The sequence below is a fragment of the Pristiophorus japonicus genome, chromosome 18 (genome assembly GCF_044704955.1).
Source record: "Pristiophorus japonicus isolate sPriJap1 chromosome 18, sPriJap1.hap1, whole genome shotgun sequence".
NCBI lineage: Eukaryota > Metazoa > Chordata > Chondrichthyes > Pristiophoridae > Pristiophorus > Pristiophorus japonicus.
The window spans coordinates 4,335,424-4,358,739 of NC_091994.1; the positions used below are offsets into that span (position 1 = coordinate 4,335,424).

Consider the following 23,316-nt stretch of genomic DNA (forward strand, 5'->3'; position numbering starts at 1 on the left):
CACTATCCTTAATTTCCCTTGTTAGCCATGGTTGAGCCACCTTCCCCGTTTTATTTTTACTCCAGACAGGGATGTACAATTGCTGAAGTTCATCCATGTGATCTTTAAATGTTTGCCATTGCCTATCCACTGTCAACCCTTTTGGTATCATTTGTCAGTCTATTCTAGCCAATTAACGCCTCAAACCATCGAAGTTACCTTTCCTTAAGTTCAGGACCCTAGTCTCTGAATTAACTGTGTCACTCTCCATCTTAATAAAGAATTCTACCATATTATGGTCACTCTTCCCCAAGGTGCCTCGCACAACAAGATTGCTAATTAGTCCTTTCTCATAACACATCACCCAGTCTAGGATGGCCAGCTCCCTAGTTGGTTCCTCGACATATTGGTCTAGAAAACCATCCCTAATACACTCCAGGAAATCCTCCTCCACCGCATTGCTACCAGTTAGGTTAGCCCAATCAATATGTAGATTAAAGTCGCCCATGATAACCTCTGAACCTTTATTGCACACATCCCTAATTTCTTGTTTGATGCTGTCCCCAACCTCACTACTACTGTTTGGTGGTCTGTACACAACTCCCACTAGCGTTTTCTGCCCCTTGGTATTCCGTAGCTCCACCCATACCGATTCCACATCATCCAGGCTAATGTCCCTCCTTACTATTGCAGTAATTTCCTCTTTAACCAGCAACGCCACCCCACCTCCTTTTCCTTTCTGTCTATCCTTCCTAAATGTTGAATACTCCTAGATGTTGAGTTCCCAGCCTTGGTCACCCAGGAGCCATGTCTCCGTGATGCCAATTACATCATACCCATTAACTGCTATCTGCGCAGTTAATTTGTCGACCTTATTCCGAATACTCCTCGCATTGAGGCACAGAGCCTTCAGGTTTGTCTTTCTAACATACTTTGCCCCTTTAGAATTTTGCTGTAATGTGCCCTTTTTTGCTTTTTGCCTTAGGTATATACAGACTATACATGGCAATTTACCCACCCACACCCCATCTGTCCTATGTCTATCAGACCAGACAAATCACGTCAGTTTACATTTCCCCGACTGTACGTCTGGGGATGGGGAGAGCATGTCTGGAGACGAGCAGACACTGACACAGACAGGATCGAAACATAGACACTGACACCAACACTGGCTCTGACACAGACAGGATCTATAAACACTGGCTCTGACGGACAGAATCTATAAACACTGGCTCTGACAGACAGGATCTATAAAAACTGGCTCTGACAGACAGGATCTATAAACACTGGCTCTGACAGACAGGATCTATAAACACTGGCTCTGACAGACAGGATCTATAAACACTGGCTCTGACAGACAGGATCTATGAACACTGGCTCTGACAGACAGGATCTATGAACACTGGCTCTGACAGACAGGATCTATAAACACTGGCTCTGACAGATAGGATCTATAAACACTGGCTCTGACAGACAGGATCTATAAACACTGGCTCTGACAGACAGGATCTATGAACACTGGCTCTGACGGACAGGATCTATAAACACTGGCTCTGACAGACAGGATCTATGAACACTGGCTCTGACAGACAGGATCTATGAACACTGACTCTGACAGACAGGGTCTTTAAACACTGGCTCTGACAGACAGGATCTATGAACACTGGCTCTGACAGACAGGATCTATGAACACTGGCTCTGACACTGACAGGATCTATGAACATTGGCTCTGACAGACAGGATCTATAAACATTGGCTCTGACAGACAGGATCTATAAACACTGACTCTGACAGACAGGATCTATGAACATTGGCTCTGACACTGACAGGATCTATGAACATTGGCTCTGACAGACAGGATCTATAAACACTGGCTCTGACACTGACAGGATCTATGAACATTGGCTCTGACAGACAGGATCTAGAAACACTGGCTCTGACACTGACACGATCAATGAACATTGGCTCTGACAGACAGGATCTATAAACACTGGCTCTGACACTGACAGGATCTATGAACATTGGCTCTGACAGACAGGATCTATAAACACTGGCTCTGACAGGATCTATGAACATTGGCTCTGACAGACAGGATCTAGAAACACTGGCTCTGACAGACAGGATCTATAAACACTGGCTCTGACAGACAGGATCTAGAAACACTGGCTCTGACAGACAGGATCTAGAAACACTGGCTCTGACACTGACAGGATCTTTAAACACTGGCTCTGCGCAGACCCTGCACCTGTTTTATTTGAGTCACATCATTAGCTGACACAGGAAACCGACGATACTCACGAGAAGGCCGGGTTGTCCCTGTTGTTCTGAATGGCGAGCTTTTCGACCTCATGACCCCCGTCCGCTACGTATTTCGCCAGCTTCTCAGCGACGCTCCGGACCTCCGGGTCCTCTGGGGGTGAAACTTTAAGCAGGCTATCAGTACTTGAGTTCAACTCACACACCCAACAGTCAACAGCCAAACAAGGTCTACAAGCGTCGGTGGGTAAGAGCGGGATACAGGAAGAGGATGGGTTAAACGGTGGAGGAAGCCAATGTTGAGAACACGTACTATGTAAAACACTCTACGCTGGCACTGGGTTTGTTCATTGGAGAATGCAAAGTAAACTCTCCTCCTCCATACACACCAAGAAATGCTCCCCCAATGTCTTAGTGCATATATAGTCAATGCCTGTAGGTGTTAGCCAGTTGTGGGTTCAAGTTCCACCTCAGGGACTTGAGCCATAAATCTAGGCTGACACTCCAGTGCAGTACTGCGGGAGTGCCGCACTGTTGGAGGGGCAGTACTGAGGGAGTGCCGCACTGTTGGAGGGGCAGTACTGAGGGAGCGCTGCACTGTTGGAGGTGACGTCTTTCGGATGAGACGTTAAACCGAGGCCCCGTCTGCTCTCTCAGGTGGACGCAAAAGATCTCATGACACTATTTTGAAGAAAAGCAGGGGAGTTCTCTCCGGTGTCCTGGGCCAATATTTATCCCTCAACCAAAATCTAAAAACAGATGATCTGGTTACTATCACGCTGCTGTTTGTGGGAGCTTGCTGTGCGCAAATTGGCTGCTACGTTTCCTACATTACAACAGTGACTACACGCCAAAAAGTACTTCGTTGGCTGCAAAGCGCTTTGGGAGATCGCAAATACTTTCCATTTCTTTATATTTACCAACTGCAGTTTTTGCATTCTCTCGAGGGATCCTGTCTGATTTTCCGTAGCTTGTGGTGCTTTTTCCGCACTAGTACCAAGCGACAAATTATGCGTCCACTGATCAGCTACAAAATAAAGCGCGCCCCTCCTCCCCAGCATTCTCCTGTCCTGTCAGTTTTTCACACTGTACAGTTCCATAGCAACCGGACGGTCCCGCGATCTTTCCCAAGTGACTGTTGTACACGCGAGAGCCGGGACAGTGAGCGTTAGCAGGTTGGGGAGCAGCCCCGATCCAATCCTCGCCCGGCGCCAAAACTCATGGACCATACCGTTTACTTACAGCCGAGGAGAGGAGTGAACATAAGAAATAGGAGCAGGAGTAGGCCATACGGCCCCGCGAGCCTGCTCCGCCATTCAATAAGACCATGGCTGATCTGAACATGGACTCACTCGCTGTTATAATGTAGGAAACGCAGCAGCCAACTTGCGTTTGGTAGGGTACCAGTGCAGATAAAGAACCACACATTATGGAAAATCAGACAGGATAGCAATCAGAAGTGGGAGCCCTGGCTGATTTGTTTCTTCTGCCGCAGGGAGCCAGGGTATTGGTGAGGCCACACCTGGAGTACTGTGTACAGTTTTGATGATCTTATTTAAGGAAGGATATACTTGCATTGGAGGCTGTTCAGAGAAGGTTCACTCGGTTGATTCCGGAGATGAGGGGGTTGACTTATGAGGAAAGGTTGAGCAGGTTGGGCCTATACACATTGGAGTTCAGAAGAATGAGAGGTGATCTTATTGAAATATATAAGATAATGAGGGGGCTTGACAAGGTGGATGCAGAGAATTTGTTTCCCCTCGTGACAGAATCGGTCCAAGTCAGCATGGATTTATGAAAGGGAAATCCTGCTTGACAAATCTTCCAGAATTTTTTGAGGATGTAACTAGTAGAGTGGACAAGGGAGAACCAGTGAATGTGGTGTATTGGGACTTTCAAAAGGCTTTTGACAAGGTCCCACACAAGAGATTAGTGTGCAAAATTAAAGCACATGGTATTGGGGGTAATGTATTGACGTGGACAGAGAACTGGTTGGCAGACAGGAAGCAGAGAGTCGGAATAAACGGGACCTTTTCAGAATGGCAGACAGTGACTAGTGGAGTGCTGAACGGCTCAGTGCTGGGAGCCCAGCTATTTACAATATACATTAATGATTGAGATGAAGGAATTGAATGTAATTTCTCCAAGTTTGCAGATGACACTAAGCTGGGTGGCGGTGTGAGCTGTGAAGAGGATGCTAAGAGGCTGCAGAGTGACTTGGACAGGTTAGGTGAGTGGGCAAATGCATGGCAGATGCAGTATAATGTGGATAAATGTGAGGTTATCCACTTTGGTGGCAAAAACAGGAAAACAGATTATCTGAATGGTGCAGATTAGGAAAAGGGGAGGTGCAACGGGACCTGGGTGTCATGGTACATCAGTCATTGAAGTTTAGCATGCAGGTACAGCAGGCGGTGAAGAAGGCAAATGATATGTTGGCCTTCATAGCGATGGGATTTGAGTATAGGAGTAGGGAGGTCTTACTGCAGTTGTACAGGGTCTTGGTGAGGCCACACCTGAAATATTGTGTTCAGTTTTGGTCTCCTAATCTAAGGAAGGATGTTCTTGCTATTGAGGGAGTACAGCGAAGGTTCACCTGACTGATTCCTGGGATGGCAGGACTGACATATGAGGAGAGACTGGATCAACTGGGCCTTTATACATTGGAGTTTAGAAGAATGAGAGGGGATCTCATAGAAACATATACAATTCTGACAGGATTGGACAGGTTAGAGGCAGGAAGAATGTTCCCGTTGTTGAGGCCTGTTCATTAGATATATTCAAAAGGGAGTTAGATATGGCCCTTACTGCCAAAGGGATCAAGAGGTTTGGAGAGAAAGCAGGAAAGGGGTACTGAGGTTGAATGATCAACCATGATCTTATTGAATGGCGGTGCAGGCTCGAGGTGCCGAATGGCCTACTCCTGCACCTATTTTCTATGTTTCTCGTGGAGGAATCTAGAACTAGGAGGCATAGTCTCAGAGATGAGGAAGAATTTCTTCTCTCAAAGGGTTGTAAATCTGTGGAATTCTCTGCCCCAGAGAGCTGTGGAGGCTGGGTCATTGAATATATTTAAGGCGGAGAAAGACAGATTTTTGAACATAAGGGAATGAGGAGTGGGAGGGGAAGTGGAGCTGAGTCCATGATCAGATCAGCCATGATCTTATTGAATGGCAGAGTAGACTCGAGGGCCCAAATGGCCGACTCCTGCTCCTATTTCTTATGTTCTTATGTAAGTTACAATCCTTGGAACTGGATCCCGTGAGTCAGCACCCTCAGGAGAAGTGGGGAAGTTAACAAAATGGCCTCTCAGCGAAACGCTCAAACTTCAGCCAGAGTCCTTACGCAGGACAGCCGCAGCTGCTGAATTCGAGTGCACAGTATCGCAGTTTAGGCAATGCAAGTTACCTTTCACTTCCGCCCACTGCTCAAGGTCGTCATCCTCCTCCTCCTCGTCATCTGGCGACTGGAAGACGCTGGGGCGGGCCGCGATTGGCGTCTGCTTGGCGTGGGTGTAGTTCTTCATCTGGCCCAAAGTGCTGCCCAAAGAGCTGACTCCCAGGCCGGGCCGCTTCCCGATCAGAATCTGCCTCCTCTGCACCTGGGACCCCGAGGGGCTGCTGGAGCTGCTGCCATTGCCCGTTGTCACACCTTCGGGGGTAAAAATCCGGGGTCAGTGGGTCGGACGTTGCAATCAAAGACAAACTTACTTAGGTCGAAAGCACAAAGTTACATTGCAACCCCACCCGCTCCTCCCACTGTGAGTTAAACTTTTACCTTATCTCAATTCCAGGAATAAAATTCCTGACTCCCACCCTGTGGAAATGGTTGAATGCGCAGCTAACTGAAAACACCCTAATACTAGGATATTACAAAGGTTATGAAGACAGAGTTGGCTAACGTAGACTGGGAAAATAGATTAAAGTGTAAGACGGTTGATGAGCAGTGGCAGACATTTACAGAGATATTTCAACAAAAATATATTCCAGTGAGAAGGAAAGACTTTAAGAGAACAATCTGTGGCTAACTCAGGAAGTAAAGAATGGTTTCAAATTGAAAACAAAGGCATACAATGTTGCCAAGATTAGTGGGAGGCCAGAGGATTGGGAATTTTTAAAAAACCAGCAAAGGACAACTAAAAAAATAGAGAGAAGATGGATTATGAGAGTAAACTAGCAAGAAATATAACAATAGATAGTAAGCGCTTCTACAGGTACATAAAAAGAGGGTGGCTAAAGTAAATGTTGGTCCCCTAGAGGATGAGACTGGGGAATTAATAATGGGGAAGAGGGAAATGGCAAAGATTTTGAACAAATATTTTGCATCGGTCTTCACAGTGGAAAACACTAAAAGCATCCCAATAATAGAAAATCAAGGGGTTATAGGGAGGGGGGGAACTTAAAACCATCACTAAAGAAAAGTACTCGGTAAAATAATGGGACTAAAGGTGGACAAGTCCCCTGGACTTGATGGCCTGCATCCTAGGGTCTTAAAAGAAGAGGCTACAGAGAAAGTGGATGCATTGGTTGTAATCTACCAAAATTCCCTGGATTCTGGAGGTGTCCCAGCGGATTGGAAAACTGCAAATGTAACGCCCCTATTTAAAAAAGGAGGGAGACAGAAAGCAGCAAACTATAGACCAGTTAGCCTAACATCTGTCGTTGGGAAAATGCCGGAGACCATTATTAAAAGTTATTTGGAAAATCATAATGCAGTCAAGCCGAGTCAGCATGGTTTATGAAAGAGAAATCATGTTTGACAAATTTGCTGGAGTTCTTTGAGGATGTAACGAGCAGGGTGGATAAGGGGGAACCAGTGGATGTGGTGTATTTGGATTTCCAGAAGGCATTCGATAAGGTACCATATGAAAGGTTACTGCACAAGATAAGAGCTCATGGGGTTGAGGTAATATATTAGCATGGATAGAGGATTGGCTAACTAACAAAAAACAGATAGTCGGGATAAATGGGTCATTTTCCGGTTGGCAAACGGTAACTAGTGGGGTGCCACAGGGATCGGTGCTGGGGCTTCAACTATTTACAATCTATATTAATAGCTTGGATGAAGGGACCAAGCATAATGTAGCCAAATTTGCTGATGATGCAAAGATGGGTGGGAAAGCAGGTTGTGAGGAGGACACGAAAAATCTGCTAAGGAATATAGACAGGCTAAATGAGTGGGCAAATATTTGACTTGAGTATAATGTAGGAAAGTGTGAGGTTATCCACTTTGGCAGGAACAATAAAAAGCCAAACTATTATTTAAATGGAGCGAGATTACAAAATGCTGCAGTACAGAGGGACCTGGGGGTCCTTGTAAACCAAACACAAAAAGTTAGTATGCAGGTACAGCAAGTAATCAGGAAGGCAAATGGAATGTTGGCCTTTATTGTAAGGGGGATAGAGTATAAAAGCAGGAAAATCCTGCTGCAACTGTACACTGTATTGGTGAGACCACACCTAGATACTGCGTACAGTTTTGGTCTTATTTAAGGAGGGATATACTTTAATTGGAGGCAGTTCAGGGAAGGCTCACTAGATTGATTCCTGAGATGAAGGAATTGACTTATGAAGAAAGATTGAGCCTATACTCATTGGAGTTTAGAAGAGTGAGAGGTGATCTTATTGAAACAAGATACTGAGGGGGCTCGACAGGGTGAATGCAGAGAGGATGTTTCCCCTTGTGGGGGAATCTAAAACTAGGGGGCATGGTTTCAGGATAAGGGGGCGCCCATTTAGAATGGAGATGGAGGAGGATTTTCTTCTCTCAGAAGGTTGTAAATCTGTGGAATTCTCTGCCCCAGAGAGCTGTGGAGGCTGGGACATTGAATATATTTAAGGCAGAGATAGACAAGATTTTTGAGCGATAAGGGAGTGAAGGGTTATGGGGAGTGGGCAGGGAAGTGGAGCTTAGCTCAAGATAAGATCAGCCATGATCTTATTAAATGGCGAAGCAGGCTCGAGAGGCCAAATGGCCTCCGCCTGCTCCTATTTCTTATGTTCTTATGTACAACTAATTCATTTTTAAACAAATTGACCTTCTGTTCCACACTAGCAGTGAAGAGCAAGTGCAGTCTTCAGGTGAAGCAGGGTTAGAGGGGGGGGTTAACTGGACCAGGCACGCAGACATATCCGAGTCCCTATTTTATAAAGTCATACATTCTGTCCTTATTTTTATATTTCCATTATAAATGTCCATATTCACATTGATAATGTAAACTCATCATGTTGTAATTACAGCCTCCTGCCAGTGGTGGCGCTGCAATGTCTCTATATTGGAAAATGAGGCCATTCAGCCCCTCAGCTCCACCATTCAATGAGACCACGGCTGATCTGTATCTTAACTCCATCGAGCCGCCTTGGTTCCATAACCCATAATACCCTTACCCAACAAAAATCTATTCATGTAACAGAGTCTTAAAGAAGTGCTGGGGGCCCCAGGGCTTCCTTAAGAATCTGTTACATTTCAAACTATTGCCAGTTCTGGTGAAGAGTCATCACCCTGAAATGCTAACTCTGTTTCTCTCCACAGATGCTGCCTGACCCGCTGAGATTTCCAGCATTTTCAATTTTTATTGCAGATTCCAGCATCTGCAGTATTTTGCTTTTGTAAAAATCTAACAATCTCAGGTTTGACATTTTCAATTGACCCCCGGTCTCAACAGCTTTTTGGGGGAGAGTTCCAGATTCCCACTGCCCTTTGTGTGAAGAAGTGTTTCCTGACATCACCCCTGAACAGCATAGCTCTCAGTTTAACATTTGGACCCCTTGTTCTAGACTCCACCCACTCCCCTCCCCCCCTCCCCGTTGTGAGTGGCTCACGTCTCTACACTCAGTCAACCCACCTCCACCCTCTCCTCACCTGTACCCGCCTTGCCTCTACCCTCTCCTCACCTGTACCCATCCCCACCCTCTCCTCACCTGTACCCGCCTTGCCCCCACCCTCTCCTCACCTGTACCCGCCTTGCCCCCACCCTCTCCTCACTTGTACCCACCTCCACCCTTTCCTCATGTGTACCCACCTCCGCACTGCGCTCACCTGTACTCGCTTTCTCCTTCTGCATCTTCAGAAACTGCTGCAGGAAGCTCCCGTCATTGGCAAACTTGTTGGATGTGTTCTTTTGGTCATTATCCCTGCAGAATAATTAGAATGACAGTGAATTCCAGACAAACCAGCAAAAAGCCAACCCGGGCTGAGCACCAAGGTCTCAGAATTCAACTAGTTCTGAAAATATACCTTGCACACATCAAATAAAAGGTCCATGCAAACTCTTAACAACACAACGAGAACCATCATTAAGAATGATGTCCAGGTGACCCAGTGGCAGATACATTAGTGTAACAGGGTTGTGTATTGGGTTACACAAAGCCTTTGGGTTCAAACCCAATCCAGCGATGGGTTGGAAGTTTCCTCGCTGTGTTGACTGTAAGGGTACTTTGTGAATTGGGTTTGACCAGTCTCGGCCTAGTTGCCGATGGAGATGGTACAACAGCAAAAAAATAACAGCTAATGAGGAGGCTGCAGGATGGCTGGTGTGCACCAATAGAAATCGCCAACCTGTTGTAGTGGGAGTCACTTGTGTATTAATGGGACAGTGTCGAGGGAGCTGTACTCTGTATCTAACCCACTGTACCTGCCCTGGGAGTGTTTGATGGGACAGTGTAGAGGGAGCTTTACTCTGTATCTAACCCCCTGTACCTGCCCTGGGAGTGTTTGATGGGACAGTGTAGAGAGAGCTTTACTCTGTATCTAACCCCCTGTACCTGCCCTGGGAGTGTTTGATGGGACAGTGTAGAGGGAGCTTTACTCTGTATCTAACCCCCTGTACCTGCCCTGGGAGTGTTTGATGGGACAGTGTAGAGGGAGCTTTACTCTGTATCTAACCCATGCTGTACCTGCCCTGGGAGTGTTTGATGGGACAGTGTAGAGGGAGCATTACTCTGTATCTAACCCCCTGTACCTGCCCTGGGAGTGTTTGATGGGACAGTGTAGAGGGAGCTTTACTCTGTATCTAACCCGTGCTGTACCTGCCCTGGGAGTGTTTGATGGGACAGTGTAGAGGGAGCTTTACTCTGTATCTAACCCCCTGTACCTGCCCTGGGAGTGTTTGATGGGACAGTGTAGAGGGAGCTTTACTCTGTATCTAACCCGTGCTGTACCTGCCCTGGGAGTGTTTGATGGGACAGTGTAGAGGGAGCTTTACTCTGTATCTAACCCCCTGTTCCTGCCCTGGGAGTGTTTGATGGGACAGTGTAGAGGGAGCTTTACTCTGTATCTAACCCCGTGTACCTGCCCTGGCAGTGTTTGATGGGACAGTGTAGAGGGAGCATTACTTTGTATCTAACCCCCTGTACCTGCCCTGGGAGTGTTTGATGGGACAGTGTAGAGGGAGCTTTACTCTGTATCTAACCCCCTGTACCTGCCCTGGGAGTGTTTGATGGGACAGTGTAGAGGGAGCTTTACTCTGTATCTAACCCCCTGTACCTGCCCTGGGAGTGTTTGATGGGACAGTGTAGAGGGAGCTTTACTCTGTATCTAACCCATGCTGTACCTGCCCTGGGAGTGTTTGATGGGGACAGTGTAGAGGGAGCTTTACTCTGTATCTAACCCCCTGTACCTGCCCTGGGAGTGTTTGATGGGACAGTGTAGAGGGAGCTTTACTCTGTATCTAACCCGTGCTGTACCTGCCCTGGGAGTGTTTGATGGGACAGTGTAGGGGGAGCTTTACTCTGTATCTAACCCTTTCTAATCCAATGTGGTAGCGATTGATGTGGACACAAGGAGCCTGAAATGAAGTGTGTTCCATTCGCAGTGCCAACATCCCTGATCTCAATGAGTGCAAGTTAAAGGTGAAGCGAATTGCATGCTGGTCAATACGAAGCAGTAATCGGCACGTACTGAGCACGCGTCGCCTGCAGCTTCGTGAAGCTGTCCTTTTTCGCCCTCTCCATTTTGGCCTCGATTTCCTTTTTCTTCTGAGCGATCAGCTCCTCCTGTTTCATTAGATTCACGTACAACTTATTGGGTCTGTTGGAGGAGCCCAGACGCTCCAGGCTAAAGGACCGCTCACTGCTCGACTTGGTGGCACCACCAGCCTTTCCTGCAATAAGGAAAAAAACAAAAGACATGAGAGGATTGTCCTATGAGGAGAGATCAAGTAGATTGGGTCTATACTCTCTGGAGTTTAGAATGAGTCGTGATCTCATTGAAACATACAAGATTCTTGAGGGGGATTGACAGGGTAGATGCTGAGAGGTTGTTTCCCCTGACAGAAGAGTCTAGAACTGGGAGACACAGTCTCAGAATAAGGGGTCAACCATTTAGGACTGAGATGAGGAGGAATTTCTTCACTCAGAGGGTGGTGAATCTTTGGAATTCTCTGCCCCAGAGGGCTGTGGATGTTCAGTCTTTGAGTATATTCAAGGTTGAGATTGATAGATTCTTGGAATCACGGGATATGGGGATTGGGCGGGAAAGTGGAGTTGAGGTTCAAGATCAGCCATGATCTTATTGAATGGTACAGGTACTATATAAATGTAGTTCTTTCTCCTTAACAATGCACACTTATGCTAATATTCCCAATACTTTCATCTGCTAATAGTGATGGGCCAAATGGCCTCCTTCAAGATAGCTTTCTAGATCAGTATGTTGAGGAACCAACTCGACAACCAGCTATTTTAGATCTAGTATTGTGTAATGAAAAAGGGTTAATTAATAACCTTGTAATAAATGGGCCTTTAGGGAAGAGTGACCATATGAGAATTTTATATCGAGTTGGAAAGTAATTTAGTTAAGTCCGAAACTAGGGTCTTAAATCTAAACAAAGCAAACTACATAGGTATGAGGGGCAAGTTGACTTAGGTAGATTGGGAAACTACATTAAAATGTATAGCGGTAGACAAGCAATGGCCAGCATTTAAAGAATGAATACATAATTTACAACAAATATACATTCATTTAAGGCACAAAAACCCCAAAGGAAAAGTGGTCCATCTGTGGCTAACAAGAGAAGTTAAAGACAGTATTAGATCAAAGGAAGAGGCTTATAATATTACCAAAAAGAGTAGCAAGCTTGAGGATTGGGAGGATTTTAGAATTCAGCAAAGGAGGACCAAGAAATTGATAAGTGAGGTCATTTAGGACTGAGATGAACAGGAATTTCTTCACTCAGAGAGTTGTGAATTTTTGGAATTCTCTACCCCAGAAAGCTGTGGATGTTCAGTCGTTGATTATATTCAAAACAAAGGTCGATAAATTTTTGGGAATCAAGGGAATTAAGGAATCTGAGGATCGCGCGGGACGGTGGAGTTGAGGTAGAAGATCAGCCACGCTTTTGTTGAATGGCGGAGCAGGCTCGAGGGGCCAAATGGCCTACTCCTGCTCCTATTTCTTATGTTCTTATGTGCTGTAGCACTCAGTGTCCTACACAAGGCTACACACTGCCCCTGCATAAGCTCCACCACAGGTTCCCTCACGGTGGGAGAGACAAATTAGCACCAGATAGGAGACAGAAGGACATTCTTCTGATGCACTGGCCACCATAAGTAAATCCAACCACAATCCTAGACATGAGCACAGCAGCTTCCAACTGTTCATGTGCAACCACACAATATATTGGTCAGGTGAGATGAAGTAAGGTGGGAGGCAGCTCGCGTGGAGCAGAAACAGCGGCACAGACCCATTGGGCTGAATGGCCTGTTTCTGTGCTGTAAATGCTATGTGATACCATTCTTCTCCCGCGTGGCCACTGCATAGATAACACCCTGATCCTCGCCACTGCACTAGTCAACACTGAGCCATGGCTCAGTTGGTAGCACTCTTGCCTTGGAGTCAGAAGATTGTGGGTTTGAGTCCCACTCCAGAGAGTTGAGCATTCAAATCTAGGGTGACACTCGCGCAGTTTTGTTTTTGTATTAGTACTGAGGGAGTGCTGGACTGTTGGAGGGGCAGTACTGAGGGAGTGCTGGACTGTTGGAGATACCACCTTTCAGATGAGACGTTAAACCGAGGCCCTGTCTGCCCTCTCGGGTGGACATGAAAGATCCTACGGCACTATTTTGAATAAGAGCAGGGGAGTTCTCCCTAGTGTCCTGGTCAAGATATATCCCTCAATTAACATCACTAAAAAAACAGATTATCTGGTCATTGTGGGAGCTAGGTGTGCACAAATTAGCTGCCACGTTTCCTACATTCTAACAGTAACTACACTCCAAAAGTATGTAAAACACTTTGGGACACCCTGAGATCGTGAAAAGCGCTATAGAAATGAAAATATTTATTTTCTTTTAAAATAAAAACAGAAAATACTGAAGATAAGACAGGCCAGGCAGTAGCTGTAAAGAGTAAAGACGAGCTGCTGCCATTTCAGGCATGTAACTTTTCACTAGAACATTACGCCAACAGACCCATTGTATCATTCTACACTGCAGCATAACCCTGGCAAACATGTAAACAATAATAACATTCTTTGGAAAAAATGCATGCCAGAAAATGAAGGCAACTCTGATATCCAGATCTGTGAACAATGGGGTGGGGGATGGTGGGATCTTCAAATAGCACAAGTGAGACAGATTGTGGCTTCACTTAGAAACACAAACAGGCTGAATGCTAGTCTTAAGAATGCTTACACATCAAATTAGGTGACTTTGTTTTTTTAAAGATGAGCTGAGTGACAAATCCTGAAGTCCTACAAACCTGCAAGAGGAAAATGGATACCATGGCAACCAGGAACTAGCTCCTAATCAGTAAGCTGGGTTAGAGGGTGTTAATCACTTGGGGTAAATGGGACAAGGACAGTCAATGATGCAAAATTGAACAAATGTCCCCTCCTGTAACTGGAGTTAATCGGAATCCGCTGCCCCCTTGGTGGGGGTGGGGGGAGATGAACCCCCAATTGGGGGTTTTCCCCCTCCTTCCCTATTTGTATTCTAGAAAAAGACTTGCTATCTACCACAGAGAGCTGTGGAGGCCGAATAAATTCAAGGCTGAGATAGACAGATTCAAGAACTATACGGGAGTCTAGAGTTGAGGCCAAGATCAGATCAGCCATGATCTTATTGAATAGTGGAGCAGGCTAGAGGGGCCGACTGGCCTACTCCTGCTCCTATTTCTTATGTTCTTATTTCTATAGCGCCTTTCACAACCATTGGACATCCCAGAGCACTTTACAGTCAAGGAAGTACTTTTTGAAGTGTAGTCACTGTTGTAATGTGGGAAACGCAGCAGCTAATCTGCGCACAGAAATCTCCCACAAACAGCAATGTGATAATCTGTTTTAGTGATGTTGATTGAGGAATAAATATTTACTCCAGGACACCGGGGAGAACTCCCCTGGCTCTTCTTCAAAAGAGTGCGCTTGGATCCGAGAGAGTAGACGGGGCCTCGGTTTAACGACGCAACCAAAAGACGGTGTCTGCGACAGTGCGGCACTCCCTCAGTACTGCCCCTCCGACAGTGCGGCGCTCCCTCAGTACTGTCCCTCCTACAGTGCAGCACTCCCTCAGTACTGCCCCTCCGACAGTGCGGCACTCCCTCAGTACTGCCCCTCCGACAGTGCGGTGCTTCCTCAGTACTGCCCCTCCGACAGTGCGGCGCTCCCTCAGTACTGCCCCTCCGATAGTGCGGCGCTCCCTCAGCACTGCCCCTCCGACAGTGCGGCGCTCCCTCAGTACTGCCCCTCTGACAGTGCGGCGCTCCCTCAGTACTGCCCCTCCGACAGTGCGGCGCTCCCTCAGTACTGCCCCTCCGACAGTGCGGCGCTCCCTCAGTACTGCCCCTCCAACAGTGCAGACTCCCTCAGTACCGCCCCTCCGACAGTGCGGCGCTCCCTCAGTACTGCCCCTCCGACAGTGCGGCGCTCCCTCAGTACTGCCCCTCCGACAGTGCGGCGCTCCCTCAGTACTGCCCCTCCGACAGTGCGGCACTCCCTCAGTACTGCACTGGGAGTGTCAGCCTGGATTCAAGCCTCTGGAGTGGGATGGAAGGCGCACTTGGTTAATGAGAGATGTTCCCCCAATTCTGTGTGCAGCTGCCCCTTGTGAAGTGCCCGGTACCCCCTCCCCGAGCCCCCATGGCGCTCAGTACCAACCTGTCTCTCCCTCCATCGCCATGGCTTCATCTCCTGCTGACCTCACTTCCGGTAAACCGGGCCGCAACCGCCACCAGACCGGAAGTCTCTGCGCACGGCACGCTGGGAGTTGTAGTTCCCGCCTCCGCTGACCTCAAAGGCAGGAGCCGGGATAAAAACTACAACAGTTGTTTAAAAAACACATCTTTAAAAAAAAAGCAGAAACCACTTTTGTGATTCCTAATTTATTTATTTCTCTGTAAGGTATACAGTCGCGAATATTTTTTTCCAAAATATAAGAATTTGAGCAATAGTTTTTTTTATGGCAGATTGCGCGGGGTGCTTCCGGTTGGGGGGGACGGAAGTGACGCGCTGGCAGCAATGGAGGAGAGGTTTTGTTCAGGTTTGTGGTGGGGAAGGAAAGGGAGAGCCGCGGGGGGGTGGGAAGTGAGGCCGAATCCCGCACCTGGTCTCGGGGCACTGCTGGGGGCGTGGGGGTGGGGGGCAATACTCGCTCCCTGGAGGCTCTGTGTGCGGCGGGTTGGGTGGCACAGGCCGGGGCCCGAACGCGGTAACCAGGGGCAACCGGGCCCTGTGCGGGGAGAAGGCCCGAGCGCCCCCCAGCCCGGGGTAACCAGGAGCAACCGGGCCTTGTGCGGGGAGAAGGGCCGAGCGCCCCCAGCCCGGGGTAACCAGGAGCAACCGGGCCTTGTGCGCTGGGCAAAGGCTCGAGGTCCCCCTCTCCCTCCCGGGGGGGGGAGAGAGAACCCGGCCCTGTCTGGGGGAGAGTGTCTCAGCCCCACCCCGAGGCAACAAGGCCCTTGTTCTGGGGGGGAAGGTCTGACACCTCTGGTGAGACATAAGAAATAGGAGCAGGAATCGGCCATTTGGCCCCTCGAGCCTGCTCCACCGTTCAATAAGATCATGGCTGATCTGATCTTGGTCTCCACTCCACTTCCCTGCCCGCTCCCCATAATCCTTCACTCCCTTATCGTTCAAAAATCTGTATCTCCACCTTAAATATATTCAATGATCCAGCTGTCAGGACTGGAGAATTCCAAAGACTCGCAACCCTCAGAGAAGAAATTCCTCCTCATCCCCTTATTCTGAAGCTATGCCCCTAGTTCTAGATTCCCCCATGAATTCCTGGAGGTTTCATCACATACCTTGCCCAGTTAAACCGCACTCCCTCCACCCTTTCCAATATTTCTATCACTAATAATCAAAAGAATATGGAAAGAAATATTTTTTAAACACCCCTATGATTTTTTTTTTGTCCAGGGTTTTGCACACAGCCAGTGTCCTGGAGATTCATCTCCAATTGCCAGAGACCCCAGGGCAATTCTGGAGAGTTGGCAACACTAATCCTAGGGTAACTGGTCCCTGAGAGGGGCTAATTCCACCCCTTTCCCCTTCCCAGGGTAACTGGTCCCTGAGAGGGGCTAATTCCACCCCTTTCCTCTTCCCGGGGTAACTGTTGAGTAAGAAGACCCTGTATGGGGAGGGTTTTAATAATTCCACCCCAGGGTTACAAGGACCTGTTTTGGCAACAGATCTGATTATTTCTGCCCCAACCTGGATAACCAGGTCCTGTATGAAGAGAGGGTTAAACACCCCCACCTGGAGGAGTGAGGGGCACTGAGCTCCATATGGGAAATGAGCAAAGGTTCTGACCCTTCCACCAAGGTAACCAGAGAATACTAAAAAAGACCTCTGGGTTTATAAATGTTTCACTAAAATGCTTTCTGAAATTGAAGGAGGTCCCAGCTCTTAATCAGATTAAAACAATAACTGCAAATGCTGGAGATCTTAAATAAAAGCAGATAGCCCTGCGAACACACGACCATCAGCATCTGACATTCACCTTTCGGCTGAGGCACAAACGGAGAGTCTTCGCCTGTTTTCATGCTGACAGATCTGTTGTGTATATGGAAAATGATCTGTCATTATTTCTTGACAAAATTCTTTGTGCGCATGTGTGTGGTAGATGCTGTTTGTTCTCTTCAAGGCTGAGCTTTCCTCTCGATGGCTCTGTTCAATTGTCTTATTGATGCAATCTTATTGACCTATTTTTATTGAGATGTAGGTTTGAGATATTAAATATAATGAAAATCCACTGGTTTCTGCTAAAGAATGTCCTGCTGCGTGTTCACTCTTGTAGTGAAAGGTTCCTTATGCTAAAATGGTTTCTATCTCATTCACATCCACGACTGTTAACAATACCGAGACCTGTATAGTTGTTTTTCGAAATGGTAAATCATATTGTCCATAGGTTTATCTCTGTTGGAACCATTATATAATATGTGGAAAAAATGCCACTGCATTGGCTGCTCATTCAAATTACACCCACCGCCAGTGACCGTCCTACTTGAACAGCCTCTGATGTGCAGAAATTTCCCATGTTTAAATGTATTGTATGGATTGTAAGGCTTAGAAACAGTAATGGATATGGTGTTGCCGGTGCTGCTGATCTGATCTTCACCTCCGTGTTATATAGCTGTAAATTACTTCTCCAGGCACAACACAAGTTTGGAAGGACAGAACCAATAACTATACTGTTGACTGACTTTTACAGTTCAAGTGGATATGGCATGGAATTTTTAAACATCTTCCATTATGCTTTATTGAAATCCCAGGCTGACCTACACTCGCTACCACAAGGAGCAGTTGAGGCGAATAGTATAGATGCATTTAAGGAGAAGCTAGATCAACACATGAGGGAGTAAGGAATAGAGGGTTTTGTTGATGGGGTGAGCTGAAGAGGGGTGGGAGGAGGCTGATGTGGAGCATAAACACCAGCATGGACCCCTTTGGGCCGAATGGCTTGTTTCTGTGCTGTACATTCCATAGAAAGAAAAAGTGTCACTAAACAACCATGAGCTAGCCGTACAAGGATAAGCTCTACAACAGCCTTCAAGGCTATATGTTTTCAAAGAAGGCAGTGTGTTCTCTCCCCAGGCAGTCCAGCTGGTCCGCTCCCCCCCCGCCCCCCCCCCCGTACATTGACAGCTGAGCTTGTTTGGCTCTGCCGACCATGCTGCTGAGTCAGTGACTGGCTGGTGGAAATGGCCAGCACACGTTTCTTCAGATTGTAAATGGGAGCGGAGTAGGAAGTGATCGCCCCTGATTTTAATTCACATTGATTAAAAAGTCGGAAAGGGGAAATGTATATTTCACATTGGTTGGTTTTTGAAATGGAATTTCTGTAATTAGCGCTTTAATCTCGATAAATGAAATTCATCTGTAGCCCACGGATATTTTTGTAGTGGATGGGAGAAGTGTGGCAGCTATTTTGTGTCCACATTACCAGGCATTGTCTCTGCTGGTCTGCATTCAGATGTAGAGTCATCTGTCTGAAATCTCAGATTAATGAAATTGTTGATTTATTTTCAACTGGGAACTGTGCAGCTTTCCTACTGCAGGACTTTGTGCACAGTGATTTACCTGAAAGGGAAAGCAGTGTCACACCTGCTGACTCCACATCTTAAAAATAAGTTCAGAAAAATTATCCTGTTTTTTAAAAAGGTATCGAACCTTCACCTGAACAGACAGCTGCCTCAACAGCAGTGGTTTACTCCTCACTGTTAGCTCGCTCTGCTTATCCAATGAGTAGTTGCCAATCTAGGGTCAGGCAGCAACTTTAAAACTAGTCCAACTTAATTATCCCTCTATTGGTTTCAATGCAACGACACCAAGTGCTTTACTGTTCATGAGCTCAGGGATTGGCCCACTAGCGAGGAGACTACCTGATCTAGTAAGCTGCCTGTAGGGTAAATATTCCAAAAGCAAGGATAGCTTTTCTGAGAATAGATTTTTTTGAATACAGAATATGGGAGTACTTTAAATGGAAAGCATCCCCAAGACTTCCCTTCTTTGTGTTTGCATCTAAGGCAAGAAGTAACTTGAGGTTGTGGGAGCAGAGAAGGCTAAGAGGAGATTTGATAGAAGTGTTTAAAATCATGAAGGGTTGAAACTGAGTAATTAAAGAGAAATTATTTCCAATGGCTGAAGGATCGGTAACCAGAGGACACTGAATTGTGATTGTCAAAAGAACCAGAGGGCTGATGAGGAAAAACCTTTTTATGCAACGAGTGGCTAGGATTTGGAGTGCACTGCCTGATAGGGTGGTGGATACAGATTCAATAGTAGCCTTCAAAGGGAATTGGATAAATACTGGAAGGAGAAAAAATTGCAGGGCTGTGGGGAAAGAGCGGGGGACTGGGACTAATGGGATCGCTCTTCGAAAGAGCCGGCGCAGACCCGATGGACAGAATGGCCTCCTTCTGTGCTGTACTGTTCTATGAGTGCTGATGGCTAACTGCTACCTGAAGCTCCCGATCACCAAAAGAAGAGATAGACTGAATCATCTTGAAAAAATCCATACCCTATTACTAGGGAAAACCTGCGTGGATCTGAAGATCTGAAATATTGTGTCTCGAATGCTGTTCTTCCTTTCCCCTCCCATTCCAAGTTTAAAAATCCTCCAGGACATTGAACGGCATCTGTAGTATGATTTATCCTTCCTAAATCTCATGAGTAGAAACATGACATCATTATTTACCTTGACACAGAAGTACAAATGCTCACTGCTGCTTGCATTTTCTGCCGCATCCTATTACCACCGAACCTGACTAACTGCTCTTTTACCTTATCAGGTGAGTAATTCGAAAGTCCCTGCTTGGCATCAGGAGGCCAAACTCATTCTTGGAACAGCCTGTTCTGATACACTTACCAGGGTCTTTTGCAAGTAGGGATATTGGAATGAAGCCTGCTCTCAATGTTCTTCAGAGAGAACTGAGATGCCCCCACACCTGAGGTGACCTGATACTTTTTAATATCTTGCATGTTAAGACACCTCTTTTTGACATTCGCAAAGCCTCCTCTTTGCCTTCAGTCCTGATGCTGGTGATGTCGCCTTTCTCTTTAGCCGAGAGGAAAGGGTTTTGGCCAGAGCACCCTGGACAGTGATCTTGTGGCAGCCACTTTTATTCCATATGAATTTTCTTGCACAGTCGTAAGTCTCTTACTTTCCTTCTATTTCGTATGCTTTCAGAAGTCTAGACTGATGCATCACAGGACAGTGGTTTGTCGTTAGTCTTCTCTGTTTAATAATGCACTTTCCTTCATGCTGTACAATGACAAAGGGGCCTGACCTCTTCCTGACCTGCAATCTTACTGTTCAGGGTTTGCTGATCAGTATGATCTTAGTCATTCCTAACATTGATATTTTCTAATATTCAGATAGACTGCACGTAAAGGTTGGACTTAATGCGGCTAATTCATTCCTCCTTTGTCCCTGAGGGCAGTGATGCTATCACATGGTCAGAACTTCTAGTTTTTGGTACCATGGTTTAACTTATTTGAGTAATCTTTCCTCTCTATCGTTTTCCTGCTCCTACCCCTCTGGATGTCTTCCACTGGGAGGCTGGGATTGGCTGTACTCGTTCTCCTGGTGCCGCTAATTATTTCCTACCTAGGAAGCTCGCCCAGCTGCTGTGCTACAAGAGGTGGCAACAGTAGGTAAGCCTAACCCTACTGACAACCAGTGAAGCAGTTTGGAATTGCAAGAAATGTTTCACAGCACACTTTGCTTCCTTGGAAAAATACCTGGGAACATTTTCTAATTGCAAGAGTTTTAGACGCGCAAAGATTGGGATAGCACGCAATGTGGGGGGGGAGGTAAATGACTGTTCCAATGGAAGCCTCCGTATAGATACACTCGTGATCATAGAATGAAGGAAATCACTGATCTGACTATGCATACCATGTTAATGCTGCACGTGAATTTCTGCCACGTTTTCCACATCACAGCAATGACTACCTACACTACAACAGTGACTACACTTCAGAAGTACTTCATTGGCTGTAAAACACGTTGGGATGTCCTGAGGTTGTGATAGGCGCTATAGAAATGCAGATCTTTAATTCTCAGATGGACACTAGGGTATGTGCAAAACACAACTTACTCCAGGAATGAAGAAGACCTGATGGCTCAGCTCTCATAGTCACCTCTGAGCAGAATAAATCACTTTTCTCACTGAGTGTTCTACCTGCACACCACCTGTATATTTTTTGATGGACCACATCGAAGACCGTTATGAACAGAGACTCGCCAGCATTCATTTGAGCTGCCATTTTGAAAATGTGATTTGCAGGTGGTGAAGAATTAGATTCACATTTTGGTCTCGGCGCCAGGGCTGGTGGGATTATTTTTAATTGAATTTCCCTTCCCTGCCCTAACTTTGTACCTGGCTCTTGCACGAGATGCAGGGAGAATGACGCAAGGTAGCTGGGCTGTTGTCTCGGTCCCCCGCCACTGGAGAAGAACATTTCATCATTTACAGTTTTCCTGGGCTGCCAGGCTGGAATCACATTGACAAAGTGAACCTGCATCATTGCACGGATAGACCGATACACTATTAAAGCAGCTTACTGCAGAATGGTTTCACTCTGTGAGATGCCTGTGCAGGTGGGATGCTGCCATATGGGATTGTTGAATCCTTTTATATAGTGATCACATTTAGGTTGGAATATTTAAAATGTGCCATTGAATTGAACCCCATTCTTATGTATATATATTAGATGTTTTTAACTTGATTTTGAAAGTTACAGTTGTGTACGTGGTTTGCTTTGAAACAGAACAAGCTCAGAATATTCCATTTTCCACTTTACTGATTGTTTTTAACAAGTTCTCTCACTCTTAATACTGCAACTGGTGAACTCCTCTTGTTTGTGCACTCCCTGCTAGCACAAGACTGTAATCTACCAAGCATAGGTCAGCCCTCGTTCCTAACACCAAATCCTGGCTTTTGTAATGAACTTGTACCATAAGACTTCATTGTGCAGTACGAGGGAGCGCTGCACTGTCAGAGATGCCGTCTTTCGGGTGAGACGTTAAACTGAGGCCCTGCCTGCGCTCTCAAGTGAACGTAAAAGATCCCATGGCACTATTCAAAGAAGTGCAGGTGTCCTGGCTAATGTTTATCCCTCAACCAGCATCACTAAAACTGATCTGGTCATTATCACATTGCTGTCTGTGGGAGCTTGCTGTGCACAAATTGGCTGCGGCATTTCCCACATTACAACAGTGACTGCACTTCAGAAAATCCTTCGTTGGATGTAAAGCGCTTTGGGAGATCCTGAGGTGGTGAAAGGTGCTTTAGAAATGCAACTCTTTTTTTTTTCATTGGTGCCAGCCCACATACGAAATGTTATCTTTTGAGTGCGTCTTGCATAACACAAATTTTCTTCACACTTCCATGTCACCCTTGAGTTTCTTACTCAACAGTGGCTTTCCTTATGGAGTCAGCAAAGATTCCAAGAAGAACTGAGCCATCCTTGGGGAAGACGAACCTTGATGTATTATCAACATCATGAACCATTCAGGACCTCTTGTCCTTGATTTACCTGTAAGGACTGATTGGGGAGGTGGCTCGTTATTCGGCGACACATTCAGCTTTTAGCCAAAGTATAAGTTGAGCCTCATCAACGTGTTGGAGGTGAAGCAACGCAAACTTGCACCTCCACATCTGGAGCTACACAATATTGCCTTATGTGTTACAAAGGAGAGAGTAATTGTACGGGATCTTGTCTGCTGAATTTGGTCCTTGGTGAATGGATTACAAATGGCCAGCGTATCTTGGCGCAGTATGGTCCAGTATACCTTTGTCTAAAGTTGGCTTTCTCCAAGCTGCTTTGCTCCATTTGAGCAAGTGGGTTGGTGCCAGGGCACTTCAGACCTCCATTCACCATCTATTCTTGAGCCCAGAGGACAAAAGGTGTGAGGCTCTCTCTTTAGAATGCTCATTGTTTAGTATCTTGAGGAGGACAACGCATGCCCCCATTGATAGGACAAATCATTCCTGATTTTCTCACTTGCATCACTTGGACTATGTCAGATTTCCTAAAAGCAGTTAGCCAGGTGCACTTTGTGCTTGCAAACCCATCATGTCTTCCTGATCTTCGTGGCGTTATCAGCATGCCCAAGTGATCTCTAATACATTAGCTTTTACATG

The 23,316-nt window shown here is 46.4% G+C and overlaps 2 protein-coding genes across 2 annotated transcripts in view; one reads left to right on the top strand and one right to left on the bottom strand.

The window, feature by feature from the left end:
• sugp1 (SURP and G patch domain containing 1) overlaps positions 1 to 15,385 on the bottom strand; it is a 34,143-nt gene extending 18,758 nt beyond the window's left edge. Inside the window, exons 1-5 of the mRNA XM_070859575.1 lie at positions 15,323 to 15,385; positions 11,134 to 11,335; positions 9,274 to 9,368; positions 5,644 to 5,886; positions 2,278 to 2,401 (exon numbers count right to left, since the gene is read on the bottom strand). Of these exons, the coding sequence (XP_070715676.1) occupies positions 2,278 to 2,401; positions 5,644 to 5,886; positions 9,274 to 9,368; positions 11,134 to 11,335; positions 15,323 to 15,344 (686 nt within the window). The 5' untranslated portion in view covers positions 15,345 to 15,385. The remainder of the gene's footprint in view (positions 1 to 2,277; positions 2,402 to 5,643; positions 5,887 to 9,273; positions 9,369 to 11,133; positions 11,336 to 15,322) is intronic.
• A 275-nt stretch (positions 15,386 to 15,660) lies between these two features.
• LOC139228508 (SURP and G-patch domain-containing protein 2-like) overlaps positions 15,661 to 23,316 on the top strand; it is a 31,623-nt gene continuing 23,967 nt past the window's right edge. The window contains exon 1 of the mRNA XM_070859576.1: positions 15,661 to 15,704. Within this exon, the coding sequence (XP_070715677.1) occupies positions 15,683 to 15,704 (22 nt within the window). The 5' untranslated portion in view covers positions 15,661 to 15,682. The remainder of the gene's footprint in view (positions 15,705 to 23,316) is intronic.